Below are 19953 nucleotides of genomic sequence, written 5' to 3'. Positions count from 1 at the left end.
CCTTCTTAATTCAACTTTAACTTAATTCAGACGTTGCGACATACAGTACATGTATCAGGACTTTTCCAATTAATTTTCTTCCTTTTATAGAACGATATTTTGTGACATCTGTTGTTTACTTTTTCAGATTAATTTTTCAATATCAAATGGTTTGAAATAATGTTTCAGTTATACCATGTTCCCTCTGTTTCACTTTGTTCATGGTTTCAAATTAACGATTTCATTGTTCAGACTTTAACTACAGCATTTTCATCCTCTCCCGAATTCCCTACCTTGTCTTTCATCACAATCAGTTCCTTGAATGGTGTAACTATGGTAAGGAGACCAGTGATGACCTTATGTTACTACATAACCTGAGTGACTGGATGGCGACAGGAAAGAAGTCTAATCTCAAATCACTCAGAGAAGCAATCACGGCTTCTCAGTCACCACTGGCATGGCAGGTACAGATTACAAACCCCTAGGCCTGCATTCACACAGGTGCTTTTGAACCATGGTTTATGCAGATTTAGGGGGTGTGATTACGCTTAATTCAGTGCGTATATAATAATATAGGGTATTTATATTGCGCACATATCCACCTTGTTAGGTGCTCAAGGCGCTCCTATATTACCCGGCTAAGCTAGGCGTTCATAGCGCACACAGCTTTTTAAGGAATTACTTCCTACCGGTACCCATTTACCTCACCTGGGTTGAGTGCAGCACACTGTGGATCAATTTCTTGCTGAAGGAAATTACGCCATGGCTGGGATTCGAACCCACGACCCTCTGTTTCAAAGTCCGAAGACTAATCCACTGGGCCACAACGCTCCACTTTGAGAAAGCGTCCAGTAACGATTGTGTGTTTTTATCACAGCGCGATATTAATGCTTGTTACGAAGTTACAGCATTTGTTTTGATTAATTTACATAAAAAGAGGACTCGCTAATACAGTAAGCTTAGAAACGAGCATCATCATAGCTCCTTGTGGCAATAATCAATAGTGCGCATTCATTATTGGACGCTTGTTAAATATACAAATTAAGCGTAATTGAGGATGAAATCTGCATAAAGCATGGTTTCAAACCACTGATTCAATTCCACCTCAGGCCTTCGTTTTTCAACAAAACAAAAATATACATGTAGATCAATTCACCACTTCAAGGTACATATCTCTCCACCTGACTCTCAAATTAACTTTATTATGATTTTATGAAATGTGAAATGAAGGTTTTGAATTTAAAAAAACACATTAAGTTTGCCACGATGTACTAGAAAATTTGCACAAAATTTCATGTTATTGTTTAGTTTCAAATTGATACTTTTAATACAAAAATCAGATAATTATATGGTTGATTGCAGGCAAGTATTTCATGTTTTGATGTATTATTTGTTATTTCAAGTAAATTTGAAAAGATTTTGAAGAAATTAATAAATCAATTCAAATCTATAAGATTTTCTAATTTGATTTACTGCATTTAGGTCAAACACCCATTAATTATGATCTCAGCATGAAAGATTAATTAGGATTTGAAGAAAAATCATGGCAAATTGGAATGAATTTTATTTCAAATTTAAAGCATGAGATGTTTAAATGAAAAATAAAATCTATTGAATAAAATTGATAAAATTTCATATAAAATTGTTCTCTTTCTTTTGTGGAATGAAGACATTAGGTAAGATCTACACTGAATCCATGATGATGACTGCAGCAGAAGCCTGCTATAAGCATTGTCTATCCCTCACCAGTGGTAGAAAGCAGATCACTATATTACATCAGTTAGCATACCTTGCTATCTTAGGTCTGAAGGTGAGATAATTATATATTTAATCTTTTCACTTCCCTCTCATATTTTCCATTATCTTCTTCATTCCTGTCAATAGGATGACGTGCAGATCACACATTAGAGAAAAGCGTTTGTCCCCAATTATATCAAAAATAGCCCTTGTAAGTTGCAAAAGAGCTTCTATAAATTGCTTCAGTTGATTCTGCCCGAGTTGACCTTCTGTAAGTCAAATAATCGCTAAAGATGAAATAATTTTTCAGATCAGGAGCGCGTAACACAAAGCGTAGCAATCATCATAGAACACATTTCTACAATTGATTGCATTGTACAATTAATCATGAAAATCAAGCATAGGGGCAATTCCATAGGTTGGTGGACATGAGCTCAATGTGTCTTTGTACTGTATAGCCCATCTGAACCGTAACGTGAGTAACCACTTTATCTGCACCCCTAGTGAAAACCATGTGTTCTTTATTTTTTAATTATATACAAATTTGTCTCCCTAATATACCTCTTTGAAATGGATATAATCAACATTCATAAAAGCCTTGTATGAGGACACTTTTCACTTATGTCCACTTTTCATTTTATGCATGTCCAAATCATGTAACATGAGTAACCGACACATTTCAAAGATTTGCCAGGAGCATAATGAAATTTCCCAAGTTTTGTTTTTATACAAAGGATAGTCAGACTGCGTACTATGGTGCGATAAAGAGATGTTTAGTTAATACTATCAATAATAATGGAGTTACAGCTCCAAGTATGAGTCAAGGTGTCTCCAAATGTAACGTGGGTAACCGTGGAATAGCCCATATGATTAATCACTAACCTCTGTGTTACGGGATCCAGGTTGTGCAAAACGCGGGATTTACCTCTTATAATTCGAATTTCTCCCAAGTTGAAGAGGTTTATTGGGTCCCAAGATATTTGAACATGGGCAGACTCACAGGTATTGAATTCAATACAAATATTAGTTGGAACAATTCAGAGTACAGAAAAAAAATCTTTGTACGGAATAGCCCGTCTCTGTGGTGCTGTTTCTCCAGTCTGTCCAGCCAGTGCTTACTTTGTCTTTTCCTCGATCAGAATTATTTTACTTCATAATATGTCTATAATCGATGTTCTAACAATGATTGGTGCTGATTGTTGTTTATCTTACTACAGACAGGAAATGATAGTGGTTCATGGGGTGAGCTTGGTCATCAAATGATTGATGAACTCAACAGACAGGCTCCTAAGGAAGCTATGAGTCACTTACTGAAGGGATTACTTTATAAACATCGAGGTAATCAAGACAGGTAAGCACGATTAGTGTATTCTCTCTTGTAGTTAATGTCATCATTATCATCTTCCCCTTTGTCATCATTATTATAACCATTATCGTCATCATAATAGTCACCACCGTCATCATTATCAACATCATCATTACATCATTATCATGAACATCATTATCGTGAACATCATTATCATCATCATTACAATGAAAAATCATCCTCATTTTCTGAATCATCATCAATATATTTAACATTATCATCATTATCATGAACATCATAATCATGATTATTATCATCATCATTACAATGAAAATCATCCTCATCATCATTATCTTAATTTCATCACCTCCCTCTTATCATAAGCACCAGTTACCGCTCAATAACTGCTGTTTGCTTCATATAAACATACCCAATAATTGTAACTCATAATTAGCTAAACGTATTAAGAATTTTGACTTCATGTATTCCTTCCTTAGAGTAAAGTATCTTAGGCTTATTTTACAGTCTCTTTCTTTTGTGATCACTGTGTAGGCAATCAAGAAGGGAATTTCAGCATGGCATGGAGAGCGAAGGGGAGCCTGGGGGAGAAGACTACACCCGCTCTGTAATAAGAGTTCAATTAGTAGAGGCTTTGATGAAGAAGGATAAGGAAGCTGCACAGGTAACTGTCATTTTCAGCCTTTGTATTTTGTTATTTTATTATTTTTTTTTGTTTAATCGTTTTTCTTTGTTTTTGCTGTTTCCTTGCCGATAGAATAAAATGGTATCAAAGTGTTTGCACCCTTATTTGAAAGAGATGTTTAGATGATGAAGTGTCCAAAGACATTTAATGAATATCAGAACACTTTATAAGGATCACAAACCTTGATATGCAAATACATCTTAGTTGTCACCAGGGACTTTTTTAGTGGTGGAAATTTTATCATACCACACCTTTGCCACTAGTGTATAGGTGGGAAAAAAACCTAGTTGGTTTTCAGGGCTCAGTCATTTAAAAAAAATCATGTCATTTTCTTTATAAGTGTTGGGCACACCCCACCAGTACATATCTATACATATTTACTTTTGTTTGCACGAAAAAGGTTATTAAATATTCAAAGAATTTCAGGAAAGTCAAATATTAAATTGGACAATTGGAGATTTATTTTCTTTTGAATATTTTGCAAGATGCATCAGTCATGAATGTTGAGAATAATGAGTATCCTGAACAATTCATTTGGTTATTTGTTTTCCTTTTACAGGCACTTGTGAATGAAGCCTTGGAGAAACAGGATCCCTTCAGTACAAGACTACAGACAATGGTTTCAGCACTATAATTGTAGTTATGGCAACCATAACATGATACTTTGATAGCTGAACTTACAATTCAAGAAAAAAAATTATTTTAAGACTTCATTTTTAGGGTGGTGGGATGCTGAGCTATGGCAGCGAAAGCCTTTTTTAGACCAAATTTTGAACATATATATCAGTCTGGTAAATTGGACAATCATTATTTACGGTGAAAGGAGGAAAGCAAATTTAATCTCTGATTATGTAACTTTAAGTCCTCCAAATTCAAGATGTCATTGCTAAGACTTGGTGTCAGTGTAATTGTCCAAAAGATTTGTTTTAATTGAACAGTGAAACAGCAACTTTCTTAATCTATTTGGTCCAATTGTCAAGATAAATGGGCCTATTGGAGAAGCATTGTTAGAGCAGGAAACTCAGTATATATGGTGTAAATAAGAGGCAGAAATATACTACCTTAATTTATCAGAAACATGGTAATACTTTCTGAATTATCGGAATATGAAATCAAAATGGAAGTCCTTATGTTTTCCTGATATTTGAACAAAGTTTGACTGAATTCAAATGATTTAATTCATACTGGAGATCATGTTTGAACACCCTGATGTATCTTGCCATATCTCAATGGTTTAGTTGTGAAGTTATGCCTCAATATATGAGCTATGTTATGGAAACCTCTCCATGTTGGTGGCCTATAACTACACACTCATTGTCCGATGATAGATGACAAAATAAATATGGCCAGATGAGTTAAAAATGGGATATGATGTTCAAGGACTTCTATGAGAATAAAAACTTGTACCTACAGTTGGGGCAAGAAATTTACATACACCCAGGAAATTCAAAGAAAAGTTGACACTTGCCAAACATCATAAAATTTACTGTATCTTATAAAATATTTGTGATATCGTGACGAATGTGACATCAAACAAACGAGTACGTCATGCCCTTTCATTGCATTGCTTTGTCATCAGGAGCTGAATGATATTTAGTTGTCATTTTTTCCCAAAAAATCTTCATATTTTAGAAAAATTATTTTTAAAAATTGACAAAAACATTTCATATTTGTGCTAGTTACTTCTCAACACAAACATTTCATATTACACTTTTTTGTTCAGTGGTGAAATATCATGACAGAAAATGTAATATAAATCATAGATTTGACATTTATATATTTCTATGAAACGATTTTTGAAAATTGAATGAACAATAGAATACATTTGGCACGAACATTTTCTTCAAAGATAATTCCACCTGAACTATACTTTAAGCCTCACGGCATCCCAATCATGGGAAAGAGCTTAATACACTCTTTCATTTGATACCCAATTCGTCATGGTAGTATTTATATTTCTGAAGATATAGTAAATTTCACAATGTTTGGCAAGCGAAAAAATTTCACTGAATTCTATGGATGTATGTAAACTTTTGGCCTCGACTGTATATTCGCAAAGAAAGCTATATTTCATTAATAAATATGAAAATATAAACCTTGGTGTACATTTATTTCGTAAGTCATTTTTCTTTGAATCATTTTATCTTGTGTATGTGGGAGAAGAGAAATTAAACACTGATTATAAACCTTGCTGCAAATCAGTGGATAATTGGAAGAGATAAAAAGATAGAAGTGTAAACCATCATTTGGACTTTCATTGTTTCCATATGAGAGAAATGTGAATGTTATAACATTAATGTCAAGCCCAATGAATTTGAGTGAATCATAAAAGTTTAAACAAGCTTCATGCTGAAGATCCATTCCTTACAAAGGATTACTAATAATTACACCATAAAGGCAAACAAGAGATGGAAACAAGCACAGTGTACTTTTTACATTAATGATAAAATATTATTTTAATTTAATAAATTTCACATGGTTTGGGGGATATGTGTTAATCTTCTATTAATTTCTGCACAAGGAATTTTGTGTTTCATAAGCTGAGTTAACTTGAACATGTTTGCTTTATTCATGGGAAATTGTGAGAATTATATGATACTCCCTCCTCTCCCCCCGTTCCTTCACTATTCCTCTCGTCTGTCGCATACATTGCCTTTTTCCTCCATTTTTTTACACGGACTATGATTCTTGACAGATTTTCCTTCTCATGGAAGATTTCATACATTGTCAAAAAATTTCAAAATAATTTGTGAGGCATGCCTTCTGCTTTTGAGGAAGAAAACTTAAATGGAATTTTTTGAGGAACTATTGATTGGCATTTGCAGTACATTCTTACTGCATCCAGACACCCTTCAATAGTTTAGTATGGCATTCCCATCATATTCAAATCAATCTGATCCCGGTTCACTGGAAGGTTGATTAGTATCAAATAGTCATCTGGTCAATGGAAGTACTCTCACAAAGCAGTAACAACAAAGGTCACTCTTGAATTCCACTTTGAATGTAACCAGAATTTTTATGAAAAAACTTCCTGCTTGCAAGATGCGAGGTTTACCGGATTCTGACAGATTCACAAAATGCGCGAGGTACTGTAGGCACCGTTGATATTTGGATATTCAGTACAATTGAGTGTCCAAAATAAGTTTCACAATCTACAATTTGAGTTGTGTTCCTGACATGACCTTCTTTTTCTTTTTCTTGGTCTTGAATCCATGGACCTCGGAGACCACTTCTTCTTGGAGCTTACTGAAGAATGCCTTGGAAGATTTGAGATTGCCTTTAGTATTCTCCATATCCTGAAGAAAAGAAAGAAAAAAAGACAAACAAATTTAGTGCAATGCTAATCCATTAATAAAATGATTACCAATGAGTAATGACCGATTCATTTTCTCCTGCTCTCTTTACTTTGTGAGTTTGCATAATCCCGAGTCTTGACGACATGCCTAAGTCTTACAGTCTCGGAACTTGAGATTTGTGGGTTAATAAGAGAGGATTCCCAATTCATGCACCTATTATGAAATGGCATTTGGCATTGTGATGTCCTGCTGATAAATCTTGTAACATACAGATGAAACTCAATGAAAGAAAAAGGTTATTTGATGGTACATGCTTAGTAGATTTCGAATACAGAAATGACCAAATACTGTCCGACCTCCCCTTATACGGATCTCTCTATTATCCGGACGCACACTTGCCGATACATTTTTTTTTTCAATTCAATCTAGTACGTGAGGAAATGAGATTTCAATCTAAACTCAATCCTATATACGCAAATTCACTTTGATATTTTCCAATATAGTCTACCTCCAACAACATTTCTCAATTTTATGAAAATCTCTCACACAAATCATAGAAAGAACTTAGCGAACTTAGGATGATTTTCCAGGAAATCAGGGCGCAGCGCAAACATTTCATCACGTTCTCTTTTTGTTTCCCGGGAAAAACAACACATACCTCGCTAGCCAACACTAGGCCTTAATACGGACAGCGCCATCTATCATGTTTGAGCCTACAGTCAGTATAACGATGGCTGACATTGCAAAGCTGCGATACCCGCCGCGATGATCTAATTGTAAAACTTAGTTTCATCGAGTCATTCTCTTTCTGTCGAGGTATGCTCGATGTATACCTCAATCATTTTAGCAGGTAAATTATCCAACAGTATTGGCCATCGATCGATTTCATTTCCGTAAAAATACTGCCTATAATTTGCACTGACACTGCAGTGAATACTGTCTGTATGCCCACTACAATAGATTACGTGTAGCCACCGCCGTTGGAGAGGCAGCTGCGTGTATTTAATATTGGGTCTCCCAGATCCGGATAAATCCCTTATCCGGATTGGTGCTGGTCCCAACGTGTCCGTATAAGAGAGGTCGGACTGTATATTGTGATAATTGATTTCAGGACTCTGAGATTTCTACCTGTATTTCTTACCAACAATCAATAATCATTGGAAAATGGCATTAAAATCTGAAGCTTTTCAACATGCACTTGTCAGAGTAAAATTGCATGAATGAACATGACGCTATCCTCTTTCCAAATATACATTTTTCAATCACTGTCGATTTTGTACAATTTTCCGAAAAATCATAAGCCTAAAAGTAAATCAATGCTATTTAATGTTCATGATAAGGAGAAATACAGACCTTTACAATTGTAGTGGTACTAGATGGTGCTTTGCTACTCTTTTCCAATCTTTCCATTGCAGCCTTCTTGCTGTACTTGTTACCAAGCCCTGGATTTAATTTCTCAACCAGCTTCTCCTTCCTTTCCTTGTCCTTGGCCCTGGCTCGCTGCCTCTGCTTCTTCTTACGTAGATCTCTGTTCCGATCCTCTGTGGTTCTCTCTGTCTTACCCTTCAACTCGCCCTTCTCCTTGTCCTATGATATGTAAAGATAAAACTTATCATCAATTCGCCGTCATGTATTAGTTTTACTTGAAAAGCAAAAAATGGTAGATCATCAGCTAACCACCAATCTAATCTCTTTAGCCCCACCCACATACTTTAAAAATCATGTACACATATGGATATTGCTACTATTGACACATCCGAGAATGAATCAACAAATGCTACGCCAGGCTTTGCGATCTCACATGAAGGTTGGTAAATCATGTAACAAATTGTTTGTATTCCTACATATGAAATCAACAAAATTTAAAGGTTTCCATCCTCTGGTTTTATGAGGGGGCGCAAACAAAAGTACATCAGAAATAACTTCTTTCTCACTACGGAAACGGTGACCAGCAAACCATATTTACGTTTAATTACAGTGGTGGAGATAGGTGGAAGATCTCCCAAGAATTTCATCTTTTGTTTTGTAATTGCTCCAACTGATTGTACCCTCATTATGGATACACATAATGCAAAAAAACATTAATGAGCCTATGTAATTACACACATACATGTAACATTGGTGGACTGTTAAAACCTCACATCTCAAAATTTAGAAAAAGGAAAGCATGGAAAACCTGTATTTAGAATAATGGCAATAGTGGCAACCTCATATCATTTGAAAATGGTCTCTTAATTCCAGTAGAGATCTCTCCAGGCAAATAAGGTTGCCATTTATGTCATAACTTTACATAAGAGCTTGTTCTGAGCTTTTGTTTTAGTAAATTTTGAGATACAAGGGTTCAGTGGTCTATCGACAACTAACCTTGATCTCTTCTGGAGCCAGCATGGATGAATCAGCGACACTGATTGGTGCGACCTCCTCCATGGAGATGGCTGGAGTGTTGGAGATGATCTTGACCTCAGGACCGATTGGTTTAGGAGCAAAGTGGAAGTTTGAAAGGGCATCTAGCTTGATGAAGAGTGAATCCATGGATTCCTTGATCTCCTTGTGCAATGGATCTTCCTTTTCCTCTTCAGCTTCTTGCTAATTATTGAAAAATTAGACACAAGAAAGATGAATTGTGGTAAATGGGTCAAATATATTTAAATTGAATTAAGAGATATTACATATTAACAAGGATTATCAATTCACTTTCACATCTTTCATGGTAACATACGAAGAAGGTGTAATGAGAAGGAGGAAGAGGAGCAGGAGGTAGAGAAGGCTATAATTAGAAAATAGAGATGAGAATGGAAGGAGAAATGAAAGGCGAGAGGGAACAAAGATAGGGGAGTAGAGAAGAAAGGAAAGGAGACGGGGTGGGGAGGAAACCAAGAGGATGGGTCAGGAAAAAGAGAGATGAAGAATAAAGAGGTGGAAAGGAATATGAGAGTGGAGAAGAGGAGAAGGAAGTTAATTGAAGATGGAGGTTGTAATATCTCCACTGCTACTGCACTTTGTATCTCTAGGAATCGAGCCATACTTAATATCTTTCCCATTCTTATCCCTCCCACCCCCATGAACTTGTAATAATAATAGAAAAACCAAAATACCTGAGTCTGTTTGATGTATTCCTGTTCATAGATCTCTCCGAGGCTCATCTTGCTCTTCTCCTGGTCTAAGGTCACCCTCTTCTTGAATTCCTTGACCTCCTCTTTAGGCTTGGCCTTCCTCTGGACATCATCCCAGGCCTGGTCTAGGATGCGTTGCTGGATCAAAGACTCTAAATTCTTAGTGGTCTCCTCGGTGATTACAGGAGCTGGGGAGGGAGTCATTTGTGAACAGGGTTAGTGGTATGATGGGACAGGAATTAATCTGAACAGAGATGCTTAAATGTGGACAAATATCAAGACCATATGCAATTAAAATTTCACTTCTAGTCTCCCTTGGTATATTAGTCTAATAAACACAATACCTTGTTTGAGAAAGCATTACAAAAATATTGCAACCATATCACATACTCGTGCTAATGCTATTGTGAGAGCTGATGAATGCCCTTGCAATTTTCTATAGCCTCTGCCAATCCACCTTGAAGTTAGCGTTAACATGAATAAATGCATACCTGGTCTTGTTCTGACGTCAAATTCCAGGTTTTCTTCAAGGAGACTGTTCTCAGGTCGTTTGATCCCAGCAACCTCTCCAGTCAGCTGCCAAGATTTCTTTGCCAAATTAGACTGTTCCAAGTCCTTAATCTTGCTACGGAGCTGTAAATTAATTGAAAAGACATTATCATAATATTATTTTGCATCATTCAAATATGAATGGAATACAAAGACAACTCATGCTGTCCTATAAAACATTTTACTATATTATTCAAATCATGGAAGTTTCCTTCCTGGGGAACAAAGTGTCCAAGTATATACATCACCATTATTATCAAAGAACGGTCTTAATACACAGAATCCATTTTGCATACATCGCTTTTTGCTACATCTGTCAAACATATCGGTAGGCTTTCAGGTTGTCACCTACAACATTTAACTTTGAAAGTAAGCAGATAATGAATCATTTGTAAATGGGCCTTATAGTCAATATCAAATAAGTAGGCCTAATACATTCTATGCAATCTTCCATTTGTGTATCATGGAATGGGATATACAGGGATTGATAAAAAATAATTGGTTCAAATTTTGTGATTTTCCACAAGACCACCTCTTCTGAATCTGGAAGGAAAATATATTCTTTACATCATGTATAGAATTTTCTAATTTTAGCAGTATTTCTGACCTTAATTTCTGCTCTTTCAAGGCACAGCGTAAACATTAAGATGAAGTCAGAAGACATTACTATTCAAATCATCCTCCCAGATGCCCAGTTCCTTCCAGTTAATTCAGACATATTTTATCCTTCCATATTTATCAAATATGAATGGATAAATCCAAACTGTCACCTTTTCCTGGCGCTTCTCGAAAGACGACTTGTCCTCTCCCTTCTTTCTCTGACCACCAAGGATGTCCGAGATATCCTCTCCTTCACTCTCACTGCCGCTCAGGAGTAGATCATCCTTATTCCTGGTTCCTGATGCCTTCCGGAGGTCAGCAAGCAGCTCATCATCGGCGTCTTCAAAGTCTGCCTCTTCAAAACTGAAGTTTATAGGAATCAACAAACACGACATAATGATCAAGTGGATGAAATTACTAATGATAGATTTCCCGACCAATTAAATTTCAATTGCTTAGGCAATCAGAATTTCTTGACCGTAAACCAGTGCATGCAATTATTGCAAAATTATGTCGCAAAATATTTAATATATATCTGTGATTAAGTGTTCATAATGCAAATGAGATAAAATATCTGGTGTAGCACTTTCGTAAACGAACTGAAGTTAAGTATACTAACCTTGAGTAGGTTGTTTAAAGTCTTATCTTCACTGAAGAATTTGTTGCTCAACAGATAAAAAAGAAAATGCTGTCTTTCAAGAATTTCTTAAGCACCATGCCTCAACACTTACCTCTCTTCTTCAAAGTTCTTTCCATTCCCATCTTCTTCAATCTCTTCTTCTTCTTCATCTTCCCTTTCAAAATGTACTTTCCTCTTCTTAGAGAATTTTGTTGCCATCTCTGTGCCAGGCTCAGGAAAGAAGTCCCCATACATCATGTCACGTGTGCTCTTCTTATCCTATCCAAAAAGAAGAAATAAAAACTGCTTAAGATTCAAGAAACACAAAAATCAGGAATATTTGGTTTGCTAAAGAACTGTTCATGATCGTACCAATTATGCGATTGATCACTGATATCACTTTCTGTATACTGATTATTTTGATGGATGGGTAACAATTCATCCAAATAATGAGTAAAAATAAAGATCCATCTGATCTTCAATCTACTTTGATGAGATACCATCAAGATTGGTAAGCCCTTATCCGATAGACGTATCTCACATTAAAATGAAGAGAAGATAAGTCATGCAGATATTGCACTTCCATGAGAAAAAATATGCATCATAGATAAAAAAATGACTTTACTTTTTTGTGCATAAAATTAGGGAGACTATATGGGGCAAAATGAATTTTAAAATTGGTAACTGCCCTTTCTTGCCTATCACTAGCTATTTTCCTTGAATCATCGATGAACAGGCCTAAATGTATTTGTAATACATTCTTGTCTAAGTAAAAAAATGTAAGATTTCTATAGACTTCTAAACAATATTTACAGGTGTTACATTTTTTCTAATTATAACAAAAATCACATTTGACCTCCACCCTTTGATCAAAGTACAACAAAACCCTTGAAACCAAAGCTTAATTTCTTGTTTGTCCAGTTCTTTCAAACTTTCATTGATATTGTTCTTTGATTTTTTTTCAATTCACACAAGTCAACTTGCTGCAAAGGTTTCATTCAGTTACCTGTTTGTGTGTAATGTTGTCATCTTCATCATCATCTTCATCATCCTCATTGTCAAATCCCCCATCATCAGATGAAGCATCTTCAAAGAAGTCCACCGGTTCCTCATCATCATCCTCCTCCTCATCTTCTTCATTGTCTTCATCATCACTTCCATCTTTTCTTTCCATTCGTCTCACACGCTTTGCTTCCTTTGCATCCTCCATCTCTAAAAACTTCTCCATATCTTCAAGTCTGAAAAACTGATCATCAACGACTGATACTTTAGCCTTCTTACCTTTGTCCTCCATCAAAACATTTGCCTTGGAAGTTTTCTTTCTTGGTTTAGTTCTGGAGTGCAACTCGTCAATGTCAAAATTTGTATCAGACTCTTCACTGTCATCAGAATCTTTGCTAGCTTTCTTTGGTTTTCTTGTTCTTGATAAACTAAGCTTTTCTTCCTCATCCTCACTATCAATCATCTCATCTGCATCCCCTTCATCTTCTTCACCTTCATCATCTTCTTCATCATCTTGCTCATCGTCACCATCAGAACTCTCCTCATCTTGATCTCCATCCTCATCTCCAAGAGTGTTTTTTACATTGGGGACTTGGAGATGAAATCTATTTCTTACAGCAATTGCTTTAGAAACATGCTTCACAAGGGTGCGAAGACCAGGCTGATTCTGCAGTTCGAGCTCCTGCCATATCTGTTCCTCATCGAATCCTTCAGTGATAAGCTCCGATAGCGGATTTGAAGAGTTGAGATTTGCCTCTGCATGACTCGCTGCCAGTCCAAACAAAGTCTGGGTGCATGATGTCAGAGCATTTACATGAGCTGGTTGGGAACTGTAATGTAAGAAATAAATTTAAGTAATTAGTTCCTGGCAACCAATACAACACCATCATGAAACTACAAAGAATTAATGGGTCAAGTTTTCACAATGAAGGAATAAAGAAAGGATGTCTGGTACTGAAGATATTTTAAGATAAAACTTAGGGATGGTTACCCCTTACAGTCTGCACCATGTTCACAAGGGAGGTTTGCTGGTGGAACCCCTTGAGTTAACCAAATCTTAAATCACTGCAAGTTCAGTGACACACAAAAACATAAGAAAATCATTTCATTAGCTCAGGGTGCTGAATATGAGATGTGGAATCCTAGCTTTTTCATGCATATTCATAAAATACAAACAAGAAACACCATGTTGGGTTCAACTCATGTGTGTGCTCTGTCAAAAACATCAACAATGTCGCCATTTTCAATTTACTTTTTGTATCACCATTAGACATACTGGATGCCATTATTATTTTCTTGTCTTGTCAGTAGAGACATCAGACTGAAAATTAGGATCATCCCTGTATTGGGATTATCTTCATTTATAATAAATTCTCTACACAAGAAATCTAGGAAAGTTCATTCACCTGTCAAGTGCAGTTGGCCAACACCAATCAGTGTGCTAGTTAATGTAAATATATCAGGTTCATAACACAATTGTTAGAAGACGGTAAGTCATAAAATGGTAAACTGGGAGGAATTGAGGTTACAGAATCTATTTTTAGCACTCTCAGTTCCTGAAATTGCAGTAAGTGCCTACATTAACCATTGGCCATATTGGCGTTAGAGCAGCCTGCCCGAAATTTTACATGTTAAGATTTTCTGTAATATTTTTTGTTCTAAAATGTTTTTTCACAAAATGAAATTTGAATCAATGTTTGTTAAATATATTTGTTTATTTTTAATTGCAATGTTTATTTTTAACTTCTATCTCAAATTTTCATAAAATCTTGAAATGCATCACCGTATATTGTGACCACAGTTCAACAGCCCCTGCCTTTTGTTCGGCACAACGCGCCTTCAAAAGTCAATGCGTGCAAACGCCACTGAATTGCACACCGCATGCAACCTGGAAGTTGCAGCCGTCATTTGCTCCCGTATTACGCTCGGACCCTGGCCCCATGTAGAATGAAAGCCTGCCTTTAGCATGCCGTTGACTTGCTTTCTGTGCAAATTCAATGCAGTAGAGTTTTTCAGATTTTTCTTTTTGATGTGCCATTTTGAAGATACGATCTTAAGTTTGCGAACTGGGAACAAAACCACAGATTTGTTCATTTTAACTTTTTAAGCGCATGTTTCGACTACCCCGCTTCTTAAAGCTGAGCTAAGGAGCTAAGCCTAAGGCTGCCGCGTGCTCTGAAATTTATGGTGAATATTTCGCATTTTAAGGGCAAAATTTTACTTTATCTAAGTAAGGCCTTACTATACTAAGCCTAGGCCCTAGGGATTTTGGAGTTGAAATCGGGGTTACCATGTGGTAAGTGATAGTGCCTGTGTATATAAGTTATGTGTTTGCTGTGTGTTGTGGTGATTGACAACTGCAGTGCAGCGCCACCCATGGGTTCATATCGTCTCGCGGGCGAAGGAATATCGGTCATATGCACGCGACACACACGACACATCCAAAATATACTGGGCTTTTGCCCACATAAAATATCACGCATAATCTGGTATTTCACATTCTGCTATGACACTTACCGAATCATTTAGATTCTTCCGTGACTTCTCCTTGAAGTTTCTTTTTAAAAATATGTATATTTTCTTGATCATTAGTGAAGATTTCACGGAGACAAAAATTGGTCAGCGTGGATATCAATTTTTGCCTAAAGAGGGCACACGATTTATATTCATGTCAAAGACACGACAAGGGAAAGACTAGGCACCTACACTATTTTACACGCAAATCGACGCAAGGCATTACGCAAAGTCTGTGAAGTGTCCAATCTTTTCATTGTATAGACTTTGGTATACCGTATTATTGAATTTCGTTAAAGCTTGTACTGCTGGTTTCGTTCCAGGCATGTGTATTTTTTTCAATTTTTTTTTTATTAGTCATCGTTTTAAATTAATTGCAAAAAAGTGTTATCATCGCCAATAGTAATCTTGAATTATGTTTTTGAAGGTATTTCATTTATTGGTGCCCATAATTAGTAAATTAATCATAAGAATTGCGCATTCAAAGAATTTAGACACAGTTATAAAATTACCGAGGAGCTGAATCAAGCCTAAGGTTGTGAAATTTATTAGCGCCACCAACGGGCTTCCTTGTATTTCCGTAGACAAACGAAGTCACTTGCTGGCCGAGGTAAGCGAAATTTGCTCTTTTTGTAATGAAATTATTTACAAATCAATTTTTTATGTAGGGCCTAGGCCTATTGCTACTTACCGGAAAGAGCCCCGGTGCGTAGCGTCTAGCGAGAAGGAGTTTCGGCAAATATTACTTCAGCAATGAAGCGATGTTTGCCAACTACTTCGAAATCCAGGGTCAAACACGGTCCCTTGTACGAGGTTAGTATATATACTAACCTCGTATTAGTGTCAGTGGTGCAGCGCTGGCTTGTGAAATTAGTTTTCCATGTTAACTTGAATTTAGTTTCTCTCACTCCTAGTACCAATGAGGTCCAAACATTACATGTATGGACCTCATAGGCGACATCAGTGATAAAACCGGTTAGACATTGCCGTTTCTATTTGCACCCAAGAACTTTGGCAAATGTACGCCTTAATACATAGTGGATGGTAACAATTTAGGAAACTTCTACGACATTTGAAATTTAATGGATTGAGGTTAAACTTACATTTTCAGTCTTTTTTCTTGAATTCTTGGTGAGCGTTCCAAACGCTGTGGGGACTGATCAACTACGATGTGATTCACGTACTGGTCAGCTGATCGGTCAGGTGATCGGTTGGTTATCTTTTTGTCAGACGTTCATAATTTATATTACAATATATCAATCTTCAGTATCTTGATTTCAAGCATCAGTATTGCAGGGAAAAGTCATTATCGATTGGAATCAATGGCAGATCGGGGGGGGGGGGGGGTTGAGCATTTCTGGCCCGTTCCACCTTTTGAGATTCATAGTCAATATTTTGGATGTAAAAAAAAAATGTCGTTCGTACAAAGTTAAGTCCCCCCCCCCCCCCCACCTCCTTATGAGAATCACAGCAATATTTGTAATGGGGATATTTTGTTCATATTCTTTGCTCTTTTTTGTCCTTTTCTTTTTTGCTTCCCAAATTTATTTTACTTTGAACATATGACTTTCTATATTTAATGACAAACTTTTTTAGGGGGGTGGGGGCTTGCCAAATATAACGCGCGACAAGATGACCTTCTTTTTTTAGTGACAACTTTTTTTTTATTTGTCAAATTTTACGAGAGACAAAATGACCTTCGATCATTATTAATTAAACCTTTTTTTTGGAGGGTAGGGGGCTCGCCAAATAGTGACACACTTTTTTTTGTAAAATGTTATGCAAGAAAAAATGATCTTCAATCATTATCAGCTACCTTTCATTTTTTTTTAGGGGGGGGGGGCTTGTCAAATTTTACGTGGGACAAATGACCTTCATTTTTTAGTGATTTTTTTTTTTATACTTGACAAATTTTAAGAGGAACAAAATGGCCTTCAATCATTTTTAGTTAAAACCTTTTTTTGGGAGGGGGGCTTGCCAAATATTTCACAAACAAAATGAACTTCAATTTTAGTGACCATCTTTTTATTACTTTTAAAATTTCACGCAGGACAAAATGACCTTCACTTTTTTTAAATGTTATGTTATATCGAGATTTTTTACCTGACTGCTAAAAAAGCACGAATGCCTGTGAGCAAGCAACCAGGGGACCAACGGCTTAAGGTCCTCTCCGAGGGACCTGGTAATGAGGATAAGCCTTAAGGGCACTAGCGCACCACTTGGGAATCGAACCCGGGTCACCGGAATCCGAAACCCCTGCTCTACCGACTGAGCCATCGCGCCTCCGATATGTTAAACTTGGGGGGGGGGGGGGAGGCTTGCCAAATATTACACGGACAAAATGAGTCTTTTATTTTTAGTAACCATCTTTTCTTTTTACTTGTCAAATCTTACGCGAGACAAAATGACAATTTTTCTGTGATAACCTTTTTGGGGGGGTTGTCAAATTTTACTTGAGAAATTGCACCCCCCTACTTTGGAAAATCGAAGATTAAGATCATGAGTATAGCCTACATCTCAGAGGCATAAACAGATGGGGGCATGGCTGGCCATCCCCCGAGTGGATTTCACCTGAAAAAAAAACATAGGAGCAACGGAAGGAAGAAAGAAAGAAAAATGAAAGAAAGAACGAAAGGAAATTTAAAAAGGAAAGTAATGTGAGAACAAATAATCCGGGGGGGGGGGGGCTACTCAGATAATAAAAAAATCTGCCATCTGTAATTAAATTGGATTAGTTAATATCCAGAGGTCCCAGGGCTACCAACATACATGTAGCGCGGGCAGTGCATGGCGTACCTAGGATTTTCCACAGGGGGGCAAAATCGGCCGCCAAAAAATTTGACAAGCAAAAAAAAAGGAAAAAAAGGCTCTTCAATGAAAAAGGTCTTCAATCGTACCAGAAAAAATTTGACAAGCAAAAAAAAAAGTCTTCAAGCTCGCCAGGGGGGGGGCAAAATAGGTATTCAAGCTCGTCGGGGGGGGGGGGCAAAATAGGTTTTCAAGCTCGTCAGGGGGGCCGGGGGGCAGAGATATGTAATTTGCATGGGTTTGTGACTCATCGGGGGGGGGGGGGGGGCAGACTGCCCCCCCCCCTAGGTACGCTAGTGCTCGGGACTTACATTACGTAACTTTTATCTTCCACATGCGACATGTACTATGCCCCCTCTTATATACCCCTGTTATGCCCCTGCACAGACTCGTCTACATTGATTTCGATATTTAAGCGTCATTATAAAATTATAGCAAAAAGAACGCCTTGATTAAAGGCCATTACCCCTAGAGACTCGCGAGCGTCATGTGACAACTCGCCCTGGATTTGCACGTACAGGATCCTATGGCGACAAAATCCATCGCAAGAGTTGGCCAGAAGAGGCGATGAAAACACAAAATTTGGAAAGAAAAGAACCCGTGAGTACCCGTTTTACATTATAATTATGAAATTAGTATATAATTGATAACATAGACCTAAATTTAGGCCGTAATTTTGATTAATTTGCTGGAAATTCAAGGCCAAAACGTACCCGTCTGGCGTCGACTTTTCCAACACGCGTTGGAATAGCGGTGTAGCCCCAGAGTGGTTTCTCTTTCCGAATTCCGGGCGTGCGTTGGCTGCCCAAAAGCCAAAATCAAAGTGATTATTATGGCAAATTGATGTCTGTAAAACTCAATAACACACACACACACAAAATAGACAAACAATTCAATAAACACAATAGGAAGACAAATCTAATTTGATTTTTCCCCGTTCGTGTACCTGGCCTGGTTGAGTTAGCTAAAATCTTCTCAACAAACTCAAAACTACATGGGTGGGACTGAACACAAAATATCGTAAAGATAAGCTGCAAATTAAAGCACAATAAGGAATTCAAATTAAATGAAACTATAAATATCACTACAAAATCACTATACAAACCTAATATATCTTTCTGGATTCTTCGTAGATTTTTCGAACTTGTGTAAAGCACCATTTAAATGACCATCTTTTGACGCCATGCTGTTGCAGTAGCGTTGCTTTAGATGTATGGAAAGCTAAACGCTAATTCCACATTCAAGGAATTTTCCTTGTTTTGTGGAATTTTAAGGAATTTTTGACGAAAGAAGGAATTTTTCAACGAATTTTGAAAAATCAAGGAATTACAAAGAAAATGAAAACAAAATCAAAAGATATTTAAGAATATTCAAGGAAATCGGGATAAAATCCAAGGAAAATTATAGATTATAATGAATATTAAAAAAGTTATATGGTTCAGATATTTAAAAAAATTTAGGTAAAAGCCATGACGTGCAAAATTTTAAGCTCGGGCTTCGCGCTTGCATTATCAAGGTCTCATGAGATACACCTTATTATTTTGTTTGTAAAAAAAAAAGGTACTTAAACTTCAGTCTATACAGCATCTCATCCCCAGCTTTTTGAACAGCAATTTTGGTAAACAGTGATTTTCTCACCCCCTAAAGCCCTGGGGCCGATTGCACGAAAGGGTCTTTCCAAGGACCGTCTTTCGTGTCGCCCGTCTTTTATGATGCGCTATAAGCGG

At 36.8% G+C, this 19953-nt stretch overlaps 2 protein-coding genes across 2 annotated transcripts in view; one reads left to right on the top strand and one right to left on the bottom strand.

The window, feature by feature from the left end:
* LOC129262198 (tetratricopeptide repeat protein 37-like) overlaps positions 1 to 6234 on the top strand; it is a 49635-nt gene extending 43401 nt beyond the window's left edge. Inside the window, exons 41-45 of the mRNA XM_064100124.1 lie at positions 294 to 443; positions 1649 to 1789; positions 2934 to 3067; positions 3575 to 3704; positions 4285 to 6234. Of these exons, the coding sequence (XP_063956194.1) occupies positions 294 to 443; positions 1649 to 1789; positions 2934 to 3067; positions 3575 to 3704; positions 4285 to 4359 (630 nt within the window). The 3' untranslated portion in view covers positions 4360 to 6234. The remainder of the gene's footprint in view (positions 1 to 293; positions 444 to 1648; positions 1790 to 2933; positions 3068 to 3574; positions 3705 to 4284) is intronic.
* LOC129262200 (U3 small nucleolar ribonucleoprotein protein MPP10-like) lies at positions 5792 to 19468 on the bottom strand. The gene is made up of 9 exons (XM_064100125.1): positions 19332 to 19468; positions 12909 to 13734; positions 12015 to 12181; positions 11454 to 11646; positions 10626 to 10767; positions 10117 to 10322; positions 9386 to 9607; positions 8375 to 8608; positions 5792 to 7021 (listed from the first exon to the last, which is right to left on the bottom strand). Exons 1-9 carry the CDS (start codon positions 19409 to 19411, stop codon positions 6878 to 6880), a joined length of 2214 nt encoding a protein of 737 aa, XP_063956195.1. The 5' UTR covers positions 19412 to 19468; the 3' UTR covers positions 5792 to 6877.
* Positions 19469 to 19953: the final 485 nt, after the last annotated feature.

This window comes from Lytechinus pictus, chromosome 5 (assembly GCF_037042905.1).
Source record: "Lytechinus pictus isolate F3 Inbred chromosome 5, Lp3.0, whole genome shotgun sequence".
NCBI classification, from domain to species: Eukaryota; Metazoa; Echinodermata; class Echinoidea; order Temnopleuroida; family Toxopneustidae; genus Lytechinus; species Lytechinus pictus.
The sequence above is the reverse complement of the archived record's forward strand: the minus strand, read 5'-3'. Positions and strand labels throughout refer to the sequence as shown.

Coding starts and splice junctions, on each gene's coding strand:
- LOC129262200 (XM_064100125.1), bottom strand. CDS start 19,411: ATGGCGTCAAAAGATGGTCATTTAAATGGTGCTTTACACAAGTTCGAA. Junction 8,609..9,385: donor TGGCTCCAGAAGAGATCAAG/GTTAGTTGTCGA, acceptor TACATATCATAG/GACAAGGAGAAGGGCGAGTT. Junction 7,022..8,374: donor GTACCACTACAATTGTAAAG/GTCTGTATTTCT, acceptor TCTTTTCTTCAG/GATATGGAGAATACTAAAGG.